The sequence below is a fragment of the Tetrao urogallus genome, assembly GCF_951394365.1.
Source record: "Tetrao urogallus genome assembly, chromosome: 2".
Classification (NCBI taxonomy): Eukaryota; Metazoa; Chordata; class Aves; order Galliformes; family Phasianidae; genus Tetrao; species Tetrao urogallus.
This window is the reverse complement of record NC_136814.1, coordinates 64,993,455-65,011,920: the sequence shown is the minus strand read 5'-3', so window position 1 is coordinate 65,011,920 and position 18,466 is coordinate 64,993,455. Positions and strand designations below refer to the sequence as shown.

General features: G+C 44.8%; 1 protein-coding gene across 1 annotated transcript; it reads right to left on the bottom strand.

Annotated features, from left to right (window-relative positions):
* Positions 1-367: 367 nt before the first annotated feature.
* Positions 368-18,122, bottom strand: TRAF3IP2 (TRAF3 interacting protein 2; the record flags this gene model as incomplete). Its single annotated transcript, XM_079549888.1, has 8 exons — positions 368-514; positions 4,427-4,501; positions 5,654-5,770; positions 8,587-8,655; positions 10,374-10,462; positions 11,702-11,877; positions 14,481-14,670; positions 17,705-18,122. 8 exons carry the CDS (start codon positions 18,120-18,122, stop codon positions 368-370), a joined length of 1,281 nt encoding a protein of 426 aa, XP_079406014.1.
* Positions 18,123-18,466: the final 344 nt, after the last annotated feature.

The window sequence follows — 18,466 nt, the reverse complement described above, 5'->3', positions numbered from 1 at the left end:
AGAGTACCTGAGCAAAAAGAAGGATGTAATTTTTATTTTACATTATTGCAACATTATTTCTAGTATTTGTTTGCTGTATCGACTAGTAAAGGGATATGTTAAAAACAGATGTTAAGATAAAGTTGGGCATTCGTTCCATTTGCAGCTTTTTTAAAAACCTAGGAGAGAAGAGTTCTGCCCCATCAGTTTCAGAAATAGATGTTTAACGTGGTGGAGAACAAGCTGAGCCTGAGCTACCCAAGATAACCAATTCCTTAAGCAGAAGCAGTGTCTTCTGTCATCAGAAAGAGCCATCTGGAAGAGTGCTGGCTCCCTGCCAAAAGCAACCCTTTAACAACTGCTTCTCGTGCACTTTAAGAGATAATGTTCATAATGGCACAACCTGGAGCGTTGGTAAAGGTCCTATTGGAGGAGCAACATATTCCTCCTCTCTCAGTAGCCGCAGGAGGATGTTCTTCTTGTTCTTTGGCCAGGTATAAATGTGAGTGTTCTGCAACCAGGTAGGCACGTGCTCCTGAAAAACAAGAAAAAAGTGAAATCCCATAAGCCCTCCTGAATCTGTACCAGAATTTTGCAGATTCCATTACACTCTGCCAAGCAAGATTTCATTCTGTCTGTTCTAGACACTTTCTGTAACAACAAGAAATTTTAATTTGGCTTCAGAATTGTATTTGGGTTCCTAAATAAATGAACTCCGTACGATCTCACAGCTTGCCTGTCTCTCTTTCCTTACTGCCATCACGTTGGCTGATTTCACCATATTTCAAAGGGATTCTGATCTCAATGACAGGCTTCAAAGGGCTTCTGAAAATAAACACTGAGGAGAGAAGGGCACATTTAGGTGCCCCTACCAGGCTGCAGCCCATGTTTCTCCCTTAGCTGCCGAGGATCCACATTCTGTTCAACCCTAAGAATCCACAGGAAAGCTCCTCTCATCCCAGTGGTTTTCTTGAGTGCTGTCCCCTTGTGCTGCTTTGCCAAGCTGCGTGTCTTCTGGCCACTTCCTGAGTCCAGTGCTGAGTGCGAGGGGAGGCTAACACATCTCCACATGAGCAGGGCCAACCTCCCCACTCCCAGCATGTCACATGGGCTGGCCAGTGCCTGTTAGCATCATGGAGCTGGGATCACCATGGCCCCACATGGTGGTGGTGAGCTGAGGGAGAGTGGCAAGCTCAGCCTCCACGTTCTTGTGTCTTCATAGCCTGGGAGGTTTCCATACAAACATGTGGGTGTGGAGGTGAGGAGGGCTGTGTTCTTATCCCTAATTAAAAGAGGGTCAAGCGCTGACCCTTTACCAAAACCAGCTCATGCCCACTGTGATGATAAGCATTTCTTTTAGGAGAGCCCTTGCTGGAGGCACCAGCAGGAAGCCAGAGCGAGCAAGCAGGTAAGGCTGGTTCACTGCAGGAGAGTTGGACCAGATGACCTTTAAAGGTCCCTACCAATTGTAAGGATTCTATCATTCTGTGATTCCAAGGTAAGCAACTAGCAGTGAAGGCATCTAGCACTTGCTCTCGGGACCCACTGTTTAGCAGGGCAGCATGTTCCCAAGCTGCGATAAAATACAGCACAGGTTTACCGAATGAGACCTCTACCTGCCTTTGATGAGAAACTACATTTTTTGGAGGAAGGAAATGACCCAGTCCATCTGGACTTCAGCAAAGCATGTGATGTAAGTCCACATGGGAAATCATTAGTTAAGCTTGGAAAGATGGAAATTAGTGTGAGAAATGGATGGTAAGTAAGAAGCTGGCGAGTGGGGACATAACAACAGAGGCACTCTATGCCCAGAGACGGGCTGCAGGCTGTCTGCCAGAGCTGGTCCTGCAGCCAATTGCATTGAGTGTCTTCCATAGTGGAGTTGGTGCAATAAGCACTGGCACTCATCAACCCAGGCAGTAATTTTAACATGTAGGAGGTGTGCAGGGGAGGTGTGTTATTTGAGTCCAGAAAGAGCGTAGAAAATTAGAAGGGGACTCTGTCAAGCTGTGGCTCTTCCCTCAGCATGTGACAGCAGCTGTTGTACCAGATCAGAGAGTAATGGGAAAAGGGTTATTGCCTTGCTTTAAATTCAGATCTGTATCTGTTAGCAGGGAGGAAATTCTGAACACTGCGGAAAGAGCGTTTGATAACTTTATGGATCAGTGTAACAGGAACAGGATAGAGTGTGTCAGTGCCAAGGGTAGGGTCGTCCAATTCAGGGCTGTGTTGTGGAGCCTGCTTTGAGCCATGCCTCAGAGCAGCTCTGCTCACAGCTCTGCTCACAGCTCTGCCAGCAGCAGTCATCCTGGGCGCTTGCAGCTGAGTGCAACAGGCAGTGCTGAGAAAACCAGGAAGGGACATTTGTGTTGGTTGGCTTGATGCAAGACCAGGTTTCCTCTATCAGTGTGTGACGGGAAGCTGGAAATGCCAGTTCCACCTTAACTGTGTGTCACGTTTTTTCCCCTCATTATTCAATTTCCTGATGAACATTCTTTGGCTCACACAGATCCTTTCCCGTTGGAGGTCGGCTAGCCTTCACATACCATCAGTGCTTTATGATGTACTTCAGATGAGATTAACTCAGCTAGTATCCACGTCCCCAAATGAAACCTCCCAAACTGCTTCTCTGCTCTTTCCCACTGCCAGCTACAATGGTACTTGAACACAAAGAGAAAAAGGGAGGGCAGAAAAGACAAAATGAATCATCTGATTCTATATATATATGTGGCATTTTTCACCCCTGGAATGGTGCAGGTTTTACAAACATTTGGTACCTAACTTCTGGATGCCTGTGTTACTGCAGTGTGTTCTCAGTCCTTGCTGTTCTCAGTCATGTTTCCACTAACCAGTGAGATGGGAGGCAGAGGTTCACCAAAGACGAGCATGAGCAAGGAGACCAAGCCTGAACAGCAACAGAAAATGCTGCTCTACATAATTCAGCTGAGACAGGCAGCCCTGGAAAAGCTGAAGGGTGATGTGGAAAAGCTGTGGAGTGATAGGCAGGAAGGCTGCCTGCGAACTGCTACTTTGATAGCAGCAGCTGAATCAACCAGCCTTGGAAATTCCTTGTTCACTATCTGAGAGCTGCTGCTATACGCTAAATAGTTTTTTGACACATAAAGTTCAACCAAAACTAACAAAGTTTATTGTTCTTGTGTCTGCCTTGAGGCCCAAAGAAGGCTCTAGCACCCTGTGTGCCAATTGTCTCTGTGGCTCCAATGTTACCGCGCCAAGTTGCTGCAGGCTGCAGGGTCTGCTCACGCAGCAGGCACTCCAGGAGCTCCTGAGGCCAGGAGCAGCCCTGCCCTTTGCCCCCAGGCTGACTGAAAATACCAAACCAGTCACTGCCTTTGGTCTGCTCAGTTCCCACCTGTCCCATCGCTGAGCTTTGCACAGTTAATGCAAGTAACAGACCAGCAATGTTTGTGAAGGAAGTGGAATGACATAAAATACCAGGGGTAACGCTCATTACAAAGAATCTCACAAACTCTTGGACATGTTTTCAAACTTCTGAGCTTATATTACACTGAAATCCACAAGTGCTGTGGGATTTCACAGCCCTACACTCACTCAGTGATAATATTGCAGAAATGTTAGGATACATTTGGGCACCCAAATGATTAAAGAGAATCTGAATTCCCTCCTCCAAAATGCAGCTGTACCTAGGGGTAACGTGACAGCTACCTAACAATGCACACAGTATTCAGTGATGAAAAGTGAGCAAGAATATCCATTACAAGTCCGAGGAAGAATGCCATTTCTCAACGATAACTGAAGCCATTTAGCTTTTCTGGCCCTGTAAAAATCCAGCAGGTTCTCTCAGCATGAGGAAAAAGGATAAGGGAACCTACTGCTTTATGAACTTCTTCCTCTCAAATGTATCAGTAAGAAGGCCAACAAAATTTCAAGTCCTAAAAAACCATATTGTTTGCCTTTGATGGGCCCATCAAAGTTCAAGCAATGGCCTAGCACTTTAATATTTATGATCCTCTTTATTTTTATATTCTCAACCCACCCTTTTCCAGATCCTCACTTCACATCAGCCATAAATCTCCCCCCATCCCACTCATCAGCATTACATCTGGACAAAATTATAAAAGGGTTAATACAAAAAGCATGCTTGCTGGATAGATGGTCTCTCTCCATTGAAATCCTTTCAATGCTCGAGACAATTTGAGTTTTAGTTACAAATTCATCATCAGAAATACATTTTATGTACTGATTTATATTGCAAATGAAATGCTTTTATTCATGTGTACATAAAACTGTAAACTTCTCATGTAAAATACAGCTGGAATATTACCAGTGGGATATTAAGAATCAAGAAAAGAAGTTTCTTTTTGTTTGTTTTTAGGGTTTCTTCTGGTGCACTGAGATCAAAATAACATGTGTCTAATGATCTGAAAAAAGAATATATATATATATATATATGCATGTATGTTACCTTTTTGGCATTTGGGAAAAGCACAGGAATGAATCTGAAGTTCATGCTCCCTTGTTGTATGAACTCAATCTGCATCTACAACAGAACAAATTGCCAGATTTACTGTGATGAAGGTTATGTTGCACTGTCTTTGCATGCAGCTGAATCCTATGCGTAAAAACATTCGTTGCTTACTTAAACTGCTCTTACGTGATCTGATCTAATGCTGGTGGATTCTGGTACCAGGTTTTTTTTGGCCACTTAATCTGATTCTTCTTTACTACAGGATACAGGAAAGGAAAGAATACAGGAAAGATCTGTCAACATTTGAGCATTTACTTCTGTGGTATGAAATAATTGTGGTTTTAGCTGCAGTTTCAGTCCCATGAAATCCCTCTAGAACCAATAAAGTTTAGCTTTATTATTAAAGCCTTCAGCTTCGCTGTTCACTGTCTGTGTTCAAGCTAGGCCCCAGCCTGTCCCCTGTGTCCCAGTTCCCTGTCTGAGCTGGGGCTTGGCCTGTCCCCATATCCCCAGGACACTGGCAAAATGAGGCACAGACTCCCAGGAGCAGTGAGAAGAGCACAATTCTGCTGCGAATTCATCTGTTGGAGCCAGTTTCTGAGATGCTGAACTGCAGGATTAAACTGGGAGATGGGCCTGGAGGAGAAAGGATGAATTGCTTGGCTCAGTTCTGAGCTCTATCCCAATGCAGATTGCTGAGATGATAGGTCTCACGTCCTGCAGCTGTCCCCTACTACCCTGTGTCACCAGGGCTTTCCCTTTGCAGCTCTGACCTTCCTTTGCCTCGCAATCCCATGTTTCAGCCAGCATTAGTGCTGCCCCAGAGAAGACCCCAGTTACAGGACGGCTGGAGTGATATGAAGTGATAGGGACAGGTTCACAGGGGGGAAGGCCAGGCAGCATTAGATAAGGCTGTGCCCAGGGCTGTATGGCAGGGCAGTGCGGGTTCGAGAAGGTGAAAGAAGAAAAAAACACGGAACAAAAAAGAATATGGAAGAATGAGATGTGCGTGTTTAATAGGATTTTTCTTTCTTGAACCTCTTAGCAGATGTTAATGAGCATACGGAGCTGATGAGAGGGAGGATTAATGAATTCCAAAGGGGTGTGTTTAACTATGGGGATTAGTGAAAACAAAGCAAAGAACCTGCCATTTGGAGACAGATTTGTCTTTTCAGAAGAAGAGAGGGAGTCTTTGTAAAGCAGCAAATGCATGTCCTTGCTTACCATCCTGTGGATGTATTTAGTATGTAAGCCGTGTTCATCCCTGTCCAGCTGGGACTCAGCCCCTTCCACATCCTGTTTGTATTTTGGACTGATTGCTATGATTATCATCACCGTCTTCTGTTAGGGAGAAAAGCACTTTTATGAAATTGGGAAATGCAGTGTGTTTGGTGGAGGCAGATCGGAAATCTGCCAGTTTGTGTTTTAAGTGATCTTTATGTTCTTGGCGAACGTGAGAGGATCTCATTCATTCTGGCAGGAAATGCAGGAGAACTCAGACACTCGTTCTCCTCTTCATTTCTTGAGACCGCATAATATAGAAAAACCAAATGGCAGGAGATATATTAGCAGCTTCCAGCTTCCAGTTGGAATCCTGTAATAAAAAGCTCCTTTTTATCAGCGCAGAGTGCGTATGTACATACACAGGAAAGTTATCTTCTCATGTTTTCCAACAGCTCATGTGAAAGTGCATCTTTTTAACCATGGCTTTCTGTACATAAAGACACTGAAGGCAGCTGTCTGTGGAAACTGCACCTGGGGCCTTCAGTAACAGGAACAGGAACTCTTCTTGCCTGTCCCTCAGTGGTGAGGTGTGCAGAGCTGGGCTGTGGCCTGCACAGGCTTAGGGGTACCTGGCAGCACCATCCCTCCATGCTGTGAGCCGAAAGCAGTGCTCCTCGCCTATGCTGTGACCTGTTCAGTCCCAGGCCCCCACTGATCTCAAGTTTCCACTGAGGGTCTGTCCTTCCTATCTGGGAAATCTCTCTCTTCCCTAATGGTGGGCCAGTGAAGAGGTTCAGCAGATGAAAGCCTCCTACTTTTGTTTACCTAGGGCCTGTCTTTTATCCCAGCCACATCAGGCTTTGTAAGGTTTCCAAGTATGCGGCTCCCAGTCAGCCTGGCACCTAATTAACTCTTTCCTTCTGTGCAATATCAAGGGAATTTGCCCCACCACAGGGTCAAAAACAGTAAAGAGCCATTATTCCTCATACTGACTTAACGTACTCCACAATTACTTTTGCTTCTGCCTGACGTGCATGTAAGCACTTACAGATGTTGAGGGTTTGCAGAGACATTCCTGGGTGCACACACCCCCTGCTTGTGCCCTAACAGTCCTTCCTTGCTTGTGTGTGTGAAGGTTTAGAAGCTGGAAACTGCCTCTACAGTCAGAGCAGGAAAACAGACATCTCTGGGGTGGGGGGGGGGAGGGATTGAGGGAGGCAGCCAGAGGAGGAGGAACCATACATGGCAGGGGGAATTGCTCTCTGTGCATCCCAGTTTCTCCTACTGACTGTGCAGGAGTCCCATGGGAATTCTGCCAGTTTGTTTTTTAAGTGTTAACGATGTTCTTGGCAAAACCAAATTCACTGTGGTGTCTAGTTTCAATACCTCAATTATACATGGTGAGTTCATGCCTAATCTGTCCTGGCAATGATCCCAAAATGCATGGCTGCATTGCCACAGCAGAGGCCCCAGGCTGGCTGTGCACACAGTAGGCACCATGCCTGCATGGTAATGTATTTGAGCTAAGGTGTTCTGCTGGAACTCCTAAAGAGAAATAGCGCTGGGCTGGGAAGATTGAGTGTCTCTGCTCAGGCTGGGGAGAACCTAGCACTTTGTCGTCTTGTTCCCAGGCCATGGAGAACTGCCTGGAGTGAGTTAGAGGCCTGGTGGCTTCCCAGCAATGGATGAACCAAAGGAAGCCGCATATATTGTGACATCAAGTCACAAAACAAGTGATTTGTGTCCAGCTTTTTTGTGTTTCTGGAGTACTGTGTCCAGGTCTGGAGCCTCCAGTACAGGAAAGACAGGGAACTGTTGGAGAGGGTCCAGAGGAGAGACACAAAAATGATCTGGGGACTGGAGCACCTCTCCTATGAAGACAGGCTGAGGGAGCTGGGCTTGTTCAGCCTGGAGAAAAGAAGGCTGCGGGGTGACCTCACTGCAGCCTTTCAGTACCTAAAGGGAGCCTACAAACAGGAGGGGAATCAACTCTTTGAAAGGGTTGGTAACTGCAGGACAAGGGGAAATGGTTTGAAGTTGAGGGAGGGGAGATTTAGGTTGGATGTCAGGATGTTCTTTACTATGAGAGTGGTGAGGTGCTGGAACAGGCTGCCCAGAGAGGTTGTGGATGCCCCGTCCCTTGAGGTGTTCAAGGGCAGACTGGATGGGGCCCTGGGCAGCTTGGTCTAGTATTAAATGGGGAGGTTGGTGGCCCTGCATTTGGCAGGGGGTTGGAGATTCATCATCCTTGAGGTCCCTTCCAACCCTGGCCATTCTGTGATTCTGTGTGATTCAGCTGTGCTGGTGTAGTGGGCCTACCTGGCTTGATCCTAAAGGAGATGTGCACTTGCTGCACCTCTGAACTTCCAAAGCTGCTGTGAGGGACTGTGCTGGCAACAATGTAAATTTTATTGCTTACATTGACACGAAATGATGAGAGCAAAACTATCATTCGACTAACAGAATACCAATGTCCAGTTTACATATGAGATGGTTGATTCAGAAGAACCCTCCCATGTTTTAGATAACAGAAGCTACAGGTGAGAAGCGGCATGAACATTAGCCATACTGTGCAGCCTGGGATGAAATACAGAAACGATTTTAACCATGCACGGGTGAAACACTATTTAAATATGAGACAGAGGAACAATTTATCCGATAGCAGCTTCAGTATAACAGCCAGCACTGGAATTTGATAGGAATGTCAGGATTAGCACTTAATTTCTTAAAGACAAAGCTTTGGGACCATGAGAAGCAGAAGTGAGTGAGATCTGCTTATGCCCTCAATCACAGGCCTCCATCATTTCAGTAAGAGCAGGGAAGGGCAGAGTGGGATTTTGCATTTTAATTCAGCTCCTGCTACTATTACAATAATTCAACCATGTTCCTCAGGTCATCTCAGCTGTCAACAAGGTTGAATTGCTGTTACATACATCACCTAGGTAGCGTTCCATCCACTTTATGATGTCAATACCTCGTACTGTGTCCTCAAATATATCGATCTGCAAGAGAATGAAAGTCTGTGGTGAGCATTCTTTTGCTTTTCTTCCCCATTTAGTGGCACTGAAAAAGTTCCCAGGTGCCTGTTTCTTCCCCTAGTTTCCTAAAGCCATGCCTACTTTCCTTAGGAAAGAAACATCACATGCATACAAATGCACACACACACACATGCATGTACAACATCTCCCCCCCTTTTCTGTGCAGTCCAGAACTGTGCAAGCCCCCTCACTCTCAACACTTTTGCATACTGGAACAAGCAATAACCTCGGTTGGTATACATTAGATATTGAAAATGTATGAACTAGATTTTTTTTTCTCTATATAAATATCTCATGAAAGTAGACAGCTTCCCACCTTCTCTTATCTGCATAGTTGCAAAGCTCCACTATTTTTTGGCTGCAAGGATATATACTGTCAAGTTTTAACTTCATACTGCATTGCATTTTCAGAATGTGTGGAGGGAGGTCAGCCAGGTCACTGACACTGAATGCAGGAATCCAGGCTTTAGGCTGAGCAGAGAGATGGAGGACTGCCTAGCACTGAATATGACCATCATTGCTCTCTTCCCTGAACACTCAGCCCAGAAACTGGAAGTCAATGACTGTGACCAATGGAGTAATTATTAACTTCTCCAAGCTTGTGACAGAAGAATTATGTTCCACTTCAAGGGTGGGTTTTTCTTCCCGACATATTTGTTTCCTGGCTTTGGGGCCATTTTGCTGTATTTATTTTTCTGTAGCATGCACCAAGAACTGCCTGTCCAATAGGGGTGCTATTAATGAGCCTTCTGCCCTATACCTCCATGATGCCCAGAGCTTTCTTATGAATTGGCTATAGTACAAAACCGCTGGAGAGAAATACAATTTCAGTCTCCGGAAAAATTCTTTGATTCACAAAAATAAATAAGCATGGGCAAAACCCCCACTGAGTTTCATTCAGTTTAATGATAGCCACTTGCTTAAACGCTTTCCTGAATTGAAGCCAGAGTGAAGGTTGAGGGGTCAGATAGCATATGTGCTTGAAATAGGAAAATATGAATCAACATTTTGATGAATGCCGAATACGAGAGCCTCTACGGGATCTCTCCTTTGAGGGGGTAGTTATGAAGAAGCAAACTCATGAGAGGTTAAAGGAAAAATCTGGACCATTTATGGGATCAGACAGTAGGACACAGATCTTTTCAGGCCAGTGATTTTTGAATCCCTTTTAGAAGTATAACGAAGCAAAGAAACCACGAGATGGACTGTTTCATTAAGCCGTGTGAAATACACCAATTTTAGACCTGTTTTCAGAGGAAAGGTATTCACATCTGAAGAGCCAACGATGTAATAGCATCTCAGAAGAGACACTAGGATGGGATGAACGTGAAAACTGACCTTTTTTAATACTGGTATTTCAGATCAAATATGAGACAATGTTAATGAAATAGCTCACAAAAAGACCTCCTGTTATTGCCCATCTGGTGTCACTAAATGGAATTTTCCAGGGTCATTATTAAAAGACATTTCAAAGTATAGAATTCAGTTAAAACACGAGCAAATGAAATGGCAAATCATTGTTACAACTTATGGCCAGCTCGTTCCATTTGCGGCCTCCTTAATCTGCAAAATACAATAATAAACAGAAAAGCATTTAAATGGAACGTGTGCCCTCTGCTTTTTTTAAAAATGCCTCTTCTCTTCCCTGGTCGACTGTCATTTTCTCTGGAGGGTATACTTACAGCAGTTTGAAATCCATTTACAAGCAGGAAGTTCACAAATTTCATGACCTCCACCGCTGTGTCCACGGAATAGGTTATAAAGACCTTGCCTAAGAGAGAATCCATATGAACATGCAGCGCATTAAAATACACCATGGAAAGAGTGAGACTTTCACAGCCTTTCTTTCCCACTGTGCTGTGGGTTCTGCCTACATATGTGTCTGCAGATTATTTACAAAATAAATGCACAAACCAAGTGTTTTTTTCCCCAGCTCTTTCACGTTCGTGAAGTTGAGCTCTACCTCACAGCTCGTGCTATCCAGCTGCGACCTACAGCTGAGAGCTGGAGGAGCCCCCCACATGTTGCCCAGCCTCTCCTCACAGCAGCATCAGCTCCTGTGTAGGACAGGCCAGAAAGCCGAGGACAGCAATGTCTTCAACTACCTTTGCCAACAGTGAAGGAGTTTTCTTACTAATTCAAGAGCCATGCACATGTACTCCCTGGTCGAGGTACACCAGCCGGCTAATGACACCATTTTGTCGAGTAATGCCTTTACCTGGGGACTCTGACTGATAAACTACAACTTACACATGACTGGAAACTTGTCACAACTCACTCCTTCAGGCCAGAAAGATGCAATGTGGGTCTCTGAAAGGGGCTTTTTTGCATAGTTTATTGAGAAAAAAAGAAATTGAATAAAGGAAAAACAGAAGTCTCTGCAGGGCTACGAGGGGATGTTAGTTATGGTATATCCCACTGGTCATCCAGCACAGCATTAAGGAAGCCAGCACTTCTGAGACCTGGCTTTCCTACAGGAGTTGGAGAGTGGAAGGTTTTGGGGGGCTGGAAGCAGAGAAGGCACCTCAGCAGGAGCTTGTGCAGACACTGCTGTGCGCTCCTGACCCAAAGCCCTCTCCTCTAACCAGGTCAGGGAGAAACTGAGGTCAAGACTTGGCATTTTTGTCTGGTTTGGGACAGGCAGAAACACTTCATCCCTGGGGCTTTGTTTGTTATTAATCTTTTACTGTAAGTTTCAGTGCCTCCTGCCTCAAAGGGACATTCTGTTTAGCAAGAAGTCATGAGAATAATCTAAACAGTATTTATTTTTTGTAAACAAAATAACAAGCAATTAATGACAATTAAGTTTTCAGGATTCAAGGGAATAATTCCATTCCACCAGACATAAACACTCACACCCTACGGATGTGATGACATCCAGTATTTTCTTTTCTCGCTCTCTTTGTGCCTTAATGTTGTTACCCTCACCTCAACCTCCTGAGTTTTCCCACCTAAAGTTGTCAGGCTGCTCTGTAAGATCTCACACAGCACAAATTTGCTAACCACTTACGCAACTCTTCCGGCAAATTGCTGGTTCTCAGAGTTCCCTTGGCTGCAGGGTTACTGAGAGGTCTTGGGACAGCAGCTGGAGACGGAAAATTGTCAGAAGGATAACAACATGCTTCATCTGGGCCACATGCCTTTTGGGGCAGCTGGCCGTTAGGTAGCTGGTTGTACAACTGGTTTCTGCAAAGAAAAGCAAGTAAGGATATAAATTACTTCTTTTCAGGTATTTTTTTTTTTAACACACTAAGAACTTTGTGTATTAGCTCAGTAATGTTCTTGAAAACATGCTTGGCACTTCTACTTAGTTATTATAGCATTTTTTTTACATGAGCCCTCAATACCTTGGTGACAGTTTACCATGAGACACAGTTCATTGCCTCTGTTTTTCTTTTGAGCCCAGCTCCCATCTCCCTACCCTTCCCTTTTTCCCTTTCCATTTTTGGGACTAGGGGGCCCATGGGCCTACTGCCCGCCTGACATGGGCATTGATCTAGATAGCTCTGTGACATGCAGAAGCAACACTATTCACAGGAATAAATTTACCTCATAGTTTAGTACTGCTCAGCATGCAACTAACAGAAGCAAAGAATATTTCTGAGCTAGAAATAGTGCTACACATGTTAGACACGTACTGGAGCAGAACGGCATGTGGAAACGCTCTTCCCATTGTCTAAAGGGCAACTCAGCTGCTATCTGAATGTCCTGTGCTGCACAGGAGGTATGGCACAAGGAGCAGGAAAATAGACACACAGGGCACTCCAGTTCCAGCTGTGGTACAGCAAGGAGCTGTTCCAGTTTTGGACAAAACTCAAAAGTTTTGCTAAAGGGAAAAAGTTCAACTTCTTGACCAGCAACAGCAGGCCCAACAAAGGTTTCTCATGTTGGGAATTTGTGTTCTGGAACCATAGCAATCTTGCCTAATATCTGCTCTACTTGAACAAATACACAGAAAGAAAACGATTTTAGGAAGCTTAGCAGTTCTTGTATCACTACGCTTTGAGTTCACAGGTCAAGTCAACAGAAAGGAGAATTCACGCCTATTTTTACATGAGGTGTAGTTTGAATCTGCTGGACTGCATCTGTTGGATGAGTGTTAGGTTTCTCTGAGGGCTTTTCCCCACAGAGCAGTGATATTTAGTCAATCAAGCCCACTCTCTTTTATTTCCTTGCCTTCCTTAAATGAATGATGACAGTCTGGTCACAGCATGTTTTCTGTTGTCACATTAAGATCTGGTTTACTCATTTTGGTACAGATGTTTTCTGTTACAAAATGCTCTATAGGCAAATATTACCATCACATAACTGCTGTTCCTGGAACCAGCATGCAAACACCAGCAGCACAGCCACAGGATAGGCCTCAGGTATTCTGGATTTCTTTTTGCAGAAGCACCAAAAAAAGCAACACGTACCTCATCATAAGCCACAAAAACTACCCTGTGGCTGATTTCCAGATCCTCCCCAAACTTCTCCTTACCTAAAAAATATGCCAAAAACTAAGAGTCTGATTATAAATTTCACTAATGCAAAGGATATCTGCTGTACCTCAGAGTTGCTATGTTTTCATTCAAACACTTTATAGCAATTATCTCTACTGTTGCTGCAGCCCCCTGCTTTTCACAGGCCAGAGCAGTGCATTATTTCAACTGTCCGTCTTGTTTAGTTTTTCCCGTTCTCTCACTTTTCTATGAAGAGAAAACCATGTATGTGGACATTTGCTCTTTACAACTGTCTGAAAGAAGGTTGTGGCGAGGTAGAGGTTCTCTGACCTCTACATCTTTTCCCAGGTAACAGTGAAAGGATAAGAGGTAATGGCCTTAGGTTGCACCAGGGGAGGTTCAGGTTGGATATTAGGAACAATTTCTTCTCAGAAAGAGTGGTGAGGTAGTGGCACAGGCTGGCAGGGAGGTGGTGGAGTCACTGTCCCTGGAGGTGTTCAAGAAAAAGGTACATGTGGTGGTTGGACTAGATGACTTTGGAAGTCTTTTTTAACCTTAATGATTGATTTTATTGTTCTGTGATTTTCAAACATGGACGCCTGCAAGTTTAACACCTTTAAAGTACTTTGGCATTTACATAAAAATGGTCTGCTTTCAGATGTGCCAATATCAGTTTTACTTCAGCAGCTGAATTTGGAGAAAACCCTTCACAGGTAATGCTTGTTAAAGGTGCACTTAAAATGGGAGGGAGACTAGAAGCATGGGAAATCAATATTTGAAAAATAGTCAAAAAGTCCCAGCTAAGAAGTGCTAGATATGATGTGTTTTATTACTACACGAGAAATCGTGGAAAATGCTGCAAAATGCAATGGAGAGATATATCAGTGTCAGACAAGATTTTCTCCATTTTTCTCTACGCTACAGAAGCGATAAGAAGGAAACTGCTGGCAGCCAGTGACTGAGGCTCCCAGGCTGGCATACCATAGAGCTGAAGTCTGCAGCGAGCCTCCAAACTGACCTTTGCTTTCAAGCAGGAGAGCTCTAAAGTTTCAATTGAAGTATTTTCAGCCCCTCATCTCTTAACCTTCAAGCATTTATCTTCCCTTACTGTGTGTGTTTCTGGGTGCGCTGTGACAACATATCAGGTAACTGCCTTTGAAGTCCTCCAGGGTAAGGTCAGGCCCCTGCCGCGTGTAAAGTAGCAAATAAAGGAAACTATCCAGCATCTCGCATGCACCCCTCAGCCCTGGCACGCTAAAGTTACAAGGCTTCAGAATTACAGTACAAAGCCCAACAGAATCAGATTAGAGGAGCTTTGAAAGCGCACAGCCCCCAAGGCATACTCACGGGAATCGAGGAGGACCAGGGGAGGAGCACAGCCTCTGGAGAGGTCGCTCGGCGGTGCCCTTGGGAGCACGAAGGTTGGAGTAATTGGGGATGACTTGCTGGGCTGGGCGGATAACCCTCATGCAGGGTCCAGGAACAGGAGGGAGCGGTTGCGATGTATGCGCAAAATGCTGGTAAGGAGCTCTGCCATCTGGGAAGGTGAGAAAATAAAGGCAGCAACTATCATTTCAGCCAACACATTTTTGCTTCAGTTTGTATTTAGTCCTTTCCAGGCACATCCTCCTTCATTTCTAGGGAAATGGAGCAGGTTGGAGGCATTTGTAGGAATCTCAGACTGAAAGAGGTCACTTACAGTCTGAAGTTACCCCACCTGACACAGTCCAGGTCCCGGCTGCGGGTTGTGCTATTGGGACAACCGACAGTTAAACATTGAGGGCTGCTTCATCCCTGCACGTAAAATGGCTCAGTGGTTTTGGTGGTTTGTTTTTTTTTTTTAATTTCTCTCTGGCAATGACTGGAGAAAATGAATCATCCGAACACTCTCATGGAAGCAGATGCAAAATCCTGGAACAAATCAGTTTGTAACAGTAAGGCTAAACAGACTGTGATTATTGTAAATGAAAAGAGAAAAAATAATCTCTGCGTTTGTTATTCCACTTGGTATGAATGTTCTGCCTCGCTGACCTTTTAAGGTCCTGCTGTTGGTCCAGTTGCCATCTAGGAGGCTGCAGGGAAACCCAAAGTAACAATTTTGCTCAAGTAATTCTGAAAAATCTCACTGTTGCTGGCCATGTACACGTAATGCTTTTAATAACTAGCATCCAGTGGAACCGTTGGCATAAATTGAAAGAGAAAGCAATGTAAGCTGTTTGTTTCCCAAATGGGGAAAACTACTTTTTTCAGTCTTTCTGCTTGCAGTTTTCATTAGGCAGCAGCTCTGCACACTTTCAAGCTGCTGTGCACAGATCAAAGTCCAGCCTGGCAGGGCTTATTAGCACTGCATGATTATGGTGTTATGAGTTGGCTCTGAAAGCTGCAATGCTCAAACGCTATTTTTTTTCTCCTTTAGATTGTTTTTTTTTTAATCCCTTTAGCTATTTTGGTGTCATGCTTTTCTTTTCCTAGCAGCCATGAGGACTAATTTTTTTAAAAAATGAAGAGGAAAAAAGAAAACAAAGCTTTAATGAAACCACACAGCTCCAGAAGCCAGCACTTTAAAACCAACTAACCAACCCCCCAATTACAAAGAGATTTCTGATGAAACTGTGAGTCGGCAACATCTTATTTGTTGGATTCTTTTAGGAGATTTTCCTGTCCCTTTCTTTATATTCTAACAGGACAGGGCAAAAGAGGCTGGAAGAACAAAAAATGAAAGTAAGTAGGATCTGCTCAAAGATTCCTCCTGAGCAGTTCCAGGAAAGCTGGCAGGGCTCGTGGAGTTTCAGTGTGGTTTACATGTTTTTAGGTTGGTGCAAGTTTCACCAGTGCCCTTTGGACATGTTTGACACTGTAGTGCTGTACTGGCTGCCAGCACTGCTGTTCAGAGGCACAGCACGGTCAGGCACACACAGCTTTCATATACGAATAACTGAACAAATGGTCCCTGGCTACACAGCATTGCTGTGAGGATTTCTTTGCCTTCAGAGGTAGTTTTGCTGCTGTATCCCCAATAGCAGGTGTCCAGAACCAGTTCAGAGCCTACAGGCACAATCCATGCTATTGACGCAGCCTGGGAGAGGCGTGTTGCAACACACAAACTGCGCGGCTTTGTTGTGGGCTGCCCCTGCCCAGCAATTATCTGCAACACAAGGAGCTGTCAGGAGGTGATTTATGCCGTACCAGACAAGTGAGAAACAGGCGTGCAGTTGCCAGCTTCTTGGTCCTGACCAAATCTGCTCCAGCCATCTGAGTTTATTTTATTCTTTTTGCCCTGTGGATATGGTTGAAACACCAGTGATTTTTCTAAAGAAAGCCCTTCAGAACTCCTGCTTTGAAACAAATGACCTCATTCGGTAAATGTCCTGTTTCTCACGATGCCCACATGTGGAGGAGGTAAACAGTGAGAGGTATTGTGCAACCAGCTCCTCTTCTGCTCAAAGCTAAACTGAAGTTAGAAGGTACAGGCAGAAAAACAGAGGCTCTTCTGCAAATGTTCAGCTGTAGTTGCTGATAAAAGTCCATCCGTAGCCCCTTCCCCACTGCAAAGTGCCAAGACCAGAGGTGAAAACTGCAGCTCTGATACTCCAAGTCTCGTGTACCTAATTACAGTGCATTACTGGAATGAGAAAACTCTTTAAAAAGATGTAATATAAATGCTGTGGAGTCAACAGAAGGTTAAGAAAGAAGGGTTATCAGCCACAGGCCTACAGCTTTTTATTACAAAGCGAGCCCCAAACTGGTTGAGGTCTCCCAAGCCTAATGTAATATAAATTGTATGAAAACAATGATATTGCTGTTGGATGTTCAAAGCTCACTTCATAACAGATAAAAATCTCAGAGACCAAAAAGGAATACTAATTAATAGCAGGCTACAAACTGCGCCGTAGCCTCCAAGAGCCAAAACACCCATATTGACTGAGTCACATCAGTGCTCAGTGATACAATCGCCAGCAGCTGAGCGGGGTCCATTTTAAGTAATGGGTTTTCATTTCAGCTGACAGCAGAAAAAATGAGGTTGATGAATGTCATGCTCTTTTCATACAGAAATAAAACACATGCATTAGTTTGGTCATACTGCTGGTAGATACTGTTTAAAGAGATCAAGGGTAACTACCCATCCTGGTTCTGGCAGGAAACCTCAACCTCGGGGATTCAAGCTGGAGCAAGGAGATCCAGGGAAACAACAGGAATTAAGTCAATAGAGGAGGTTGCAGAATGACTGATGCAAGGAGGAAGAAAATGACTAGAATATGAAATAACAGCAGGCAGAAGGCTGTGTGTGCTCAGCATGACTGACAACGGCTAGTTTCTAGGCAAAATCATTAGCCTCTATTTGATGAGTAACTGCGAGCTCTTTAATTTTCTATCTGGCTCAGAGATTTTGCATCAGACAGTCTGGCTGAATAACCCTAAAACCTGGAAATATGAAATGGACTGCAAATCATTTTTTACACATGTTAATAATCGCATGCTGCAAAGGAAATACAGTAGGAATATGCCAGCTCAGTGAATGATGGCTGCAGCACCTCCAGAAAACCTCCTTCAGGGTGAGCGGTGCTACTTACGTGGGCCATGCAGGTGCTGCTCTGCCAGATAGTGGTGCCCACAGAAGCCATAGGCTTGCGCAGAGGGGTTGGGATGGGGCAAGTGCTGGCACCTGGGGTGCTGCTGAGGCTCAGGTCCAAAAAACTCTCTGGAGATCAGTGGTCCTGGGAGGTCCTGGGGGTTCACCATGGACACAAGTGGTAAGGGGAGCTCCAGGTGCCTGACACCCATGATGTCCTGGGACTGGGAGTTGTAACCCGTGTCCTCAGTTGCCAGCTCTGCTGGGAGTTTGTTTCCTGAAGACTGCTGTGACCATGAACTCCCTCTGTTGTTCTCCTCCAATGAGTCCTCAGGAGCATCACGCAAGCTCTGCTCTGACTTACTGGAGTTGGTATCGGCTGAAAGCAGTGGTCCTGGCTGCATGCCTGATTTGTCCATAGTTAAAAGATGCATCTTGGAATGAACTACTTCCAGTATTGATTCACTGGGGGAACAGAAACGCCCACATTCATCGGGATTGGTATATTCCGACCACGGCCTGCTGTCCGGCTCCATGGCCAGCTGGTGATGCGCCAGTGCTCTGCAGAGATGTGCTGGATTGGCACGTGGTCTCTGGCACTCCTCGTCCTCCACATTCCCTACAGAAGGCTGTGAAGCCTCTTCCAGGGCAGGTTCAGGAAATGGGGAATACAACATGGATTCATCCACTTCCACTGGTATGCTACGGCTCACAAAAGTGCCTGAAAAAAACAGAGACGAAACACTACAGATTGACCTCCAGA